General features: G+C 43.8%; 1 protein-coding gene across 1 annotated transcript; it reads right to left on the bottom strand.

The window, feature by feature from the left end:
- Nucleotides 1-904: 904 nt before the first annotated feature.
- Mc5r (melanocortin 5 receptor) lies at nucleotides 905-2,207 on the bottom strand. Its single transcript, XM_055622736.1, has one exon. The coding sequence runs from the start codon at nucleotides 2,126-2,128 to the stop codon at nucleotides 989-991; it is 1,140 nt and encodes a 379-aa protein (XP_055478711.1). The 5' UTR covers nucleotides 2,129-2,207; the 3' UTR covers nucleotides 905-988.
- Nucleotides 2,208-2,639: the final 432 nt, after the last annotated feature.

Here is a 2,639-nt window from a genome sequence, read left to right as displayed (position 1 = left end):
TCCATTTCAGACTGGAGAAAATGCTATTTCTTTGCTGTAGACTGGGCCTTTAAAATGGTTGCTAGAGGCAGGTTAAGACACTGCGAAGCATACAGTGACAGAGTTTCAGACACCAAGAGATGCTGAAAGACTATGTGTGAGAAAACCAATCTAGTTTGACTATGGCCATGTGCTAAATGGAGTGAAGTATGTACCTAGAGCCCCTGACGTGACCCCAAAACATTTCACAGGAATGCTGAATTGAGTCAAAACAGGACACTGAATGTCATAGGAACTTTCACAACACAAAGCAAAGTTTGTAGCATAGACTTTTTATGTCTGAGTAAGTCCAAAACTATGACATATATAGCATACTATACATATATATGTGTGTGTGTGTGTGTGTGTGTGTGTATAGTATAGCACATATATAGTCATGTAGTAGTTAAGGCTGGTCCTCAGACAATTCTAATGACAAGCCAAAAACCAGAAGTCTAGGATAGGAGATCTGTAGAGACAATCATAGCAAATAAAACAGAAATTTCAAATGAAAAGGGGCTGGACGTCTTGCCATTACTGAAAAGAATACAAAAGGTACATTCAACAAAAATGAACCACATCATGAGAAAAACAAAACAAAAAAACAAATGAAGTCACTCATGGTGACACAGACCTCCGCAGTGTTTCTTTCAATAAAGGTTCACCCAGGATGTGAGGTCACTTACCAGGACAGGTAGAGGATGGTGAAACCTCCTAAAAATGGGATGGGGAGTAGAGAAAGAGTAAGATGTAGAGAGACAATTGTCACAGCCCGTTCTCAGAACGGAGATGATCCACATGTCAGACTTTGGATACACAATGACCATAGATTTAAAAACAGAAGGGGAAAAAAAGTTTCGAGCTGCAAAAGAGATAAAGGAGAATACATTTGGGATTCTTCAAGACCCTGCTCATCCCCTGACTAAACCTAATTGACCGAGAGACAAGAGGCCCAGAGAGGGGAAGGTGTTTAATAGCTGCCAAGGATCCTACAAGTTTGTCTGAAGCCATGACAACAAATGATCTCTTTTAAGGTCCTCCGCATCTCTTGGCTGCGGAGGGCATAGATCAGAGGATCGATCACAGAATTGCACATGATGAGTATAAGGTACATGTTGAAGTAAGACATAAAGCAAGAGCAATAGATGTTCTGAGGGCACGAAATCATTAAGATAAGGTGTAGGAAGAAGGGAGACCAGCATACAATGAAAATCCCCAGTAGTATGGTGAGGGTAATGGCACCCTTCATGCTGGTCCTTTGTCTCACAGAACTGTATCTGGGGGAGGCTGCTATCCTCTTGACATGGTTCCGGGCCAGGAGGAACATGTGGATGTAGAGAGACACCATGAAGAACAGCATGGTGAAGAACATGGAGATGAGGCAGATGATGACGTACTTGGATTCGTAGTAAATGATAAAAACGATGCCACAGCTTATGCAAAAGGTCCATATGCACGCGATCATCACCCAGGAGCGCCGTGCCGTCATGATGTAGTGGTAGCGCAAGGCGTAGAAGATGGTGATATACCTGTCCACTGCGATGGCCAACAAACTGCACATGGAGGCCACCACGGAAATGCAGATCATGGAGTCAAACACGTTGTCAATATGACGCACAAAGGTGTCGGCTATCACCAGATGCTTATTATTTATCAAGTAAATGGTGATGGTCTCCCAGGCGTTAGACATGCTCATCAGCATGTCTGCAACTGCCAGGCTGCCCACAAAGAAGTACATAGGTGAGTGCAGGTTTTTGTTCTTCACTATGGCCCCAATGACCAGGATGTTCTCTATGAGGCTGATGATACTCAGAGTTAGGAACATCTCCACGGCAATGCCCATGTCTTCACAGGGTGAAGATTTGTTGACATTTGGTCCTGAAGTGTCCTCTGAGGCATTTAGGGTAAGATTCAAGGAAGGCAGGTGAGATGCGGAGTTCATTGCTAGAAGAAAAGGCCTCCACTTCTTGGCATCAGATTTACTGTAAAACAGGTTTGTTTGCTGTTGTTTTATTATGCTCTCAAGAGGGTAAGCGTACACCACAGCACAGAGCACCTTACTGTACCAAAAGCAAGCACACCTAGGAAAATGGGCAGACAGACACGACATGCTGGAAGTGTGAGGCTTGTCCCATTTTGGCTAGTGTTCCTGGTGCCTGGAATTCTGTCCCCCTAACATACAAGCTTAATGCTTTCACAGGCCTGTTCTTCCATAAACTCACATTCTGTCACTCTTGGCTTACAGGAATAGCTTCCATTTCTATGCCAAGTACAGCTTCTCTTTCCATGTCTAATTTTTGGCTCCTAAGTCCACCCTCAGAGCATCCCCTGAGCCCTATCAAAGCTTCCTAACAGTCCCAAGCAGTCTCCAGATTGTCACATTACTGGGACTACTACATCATATGTTGCTCAAGTGAGCCCAGATTTCTGAAGAACATACAAACATTTCCTTAAGAAAGGCAGATGTATCTGTGTTCTTATCGTTAACCAGGATTCTCCTCAAATCCTCAATGCATCCCCAAGGGCATAACAGACTGTAGCGAAACAGTCGTTTGGCTTGAGCTGAAACACAAACTTACTGCCTCCGACACATGAGCTTACTTTGCAGTATGCTGAGTAGA

This window comes from Psammomys obesus, unplaced genomic scaffold (assembly GCF_907164565.1).
Source record: "Psammomys obesus unplaced genomic scaffold, mPsaObe1.curated_primary_1811, whole genome shotgun sequence".
NCBI classification, from domain to species: Eukaryota; Metazoa; Chordata; class Mammalia; order Rodentia; family Muridae; genus Psammomys; species Psammomys obesus.
This window is presented reverse-complemented; position numbering and strand designations above follow the sequence as displayed.

Bases quoted from the DNA above. Each gene is read 5' to 3' on its own strand.
- Mc5r (XM_055622736.1), bottom strand. From the start codon at position 2,128: ATGTCGTGTCTGTCTGCCCATTTTCCTAGGTGTGCTTGCTTTTGGTAC.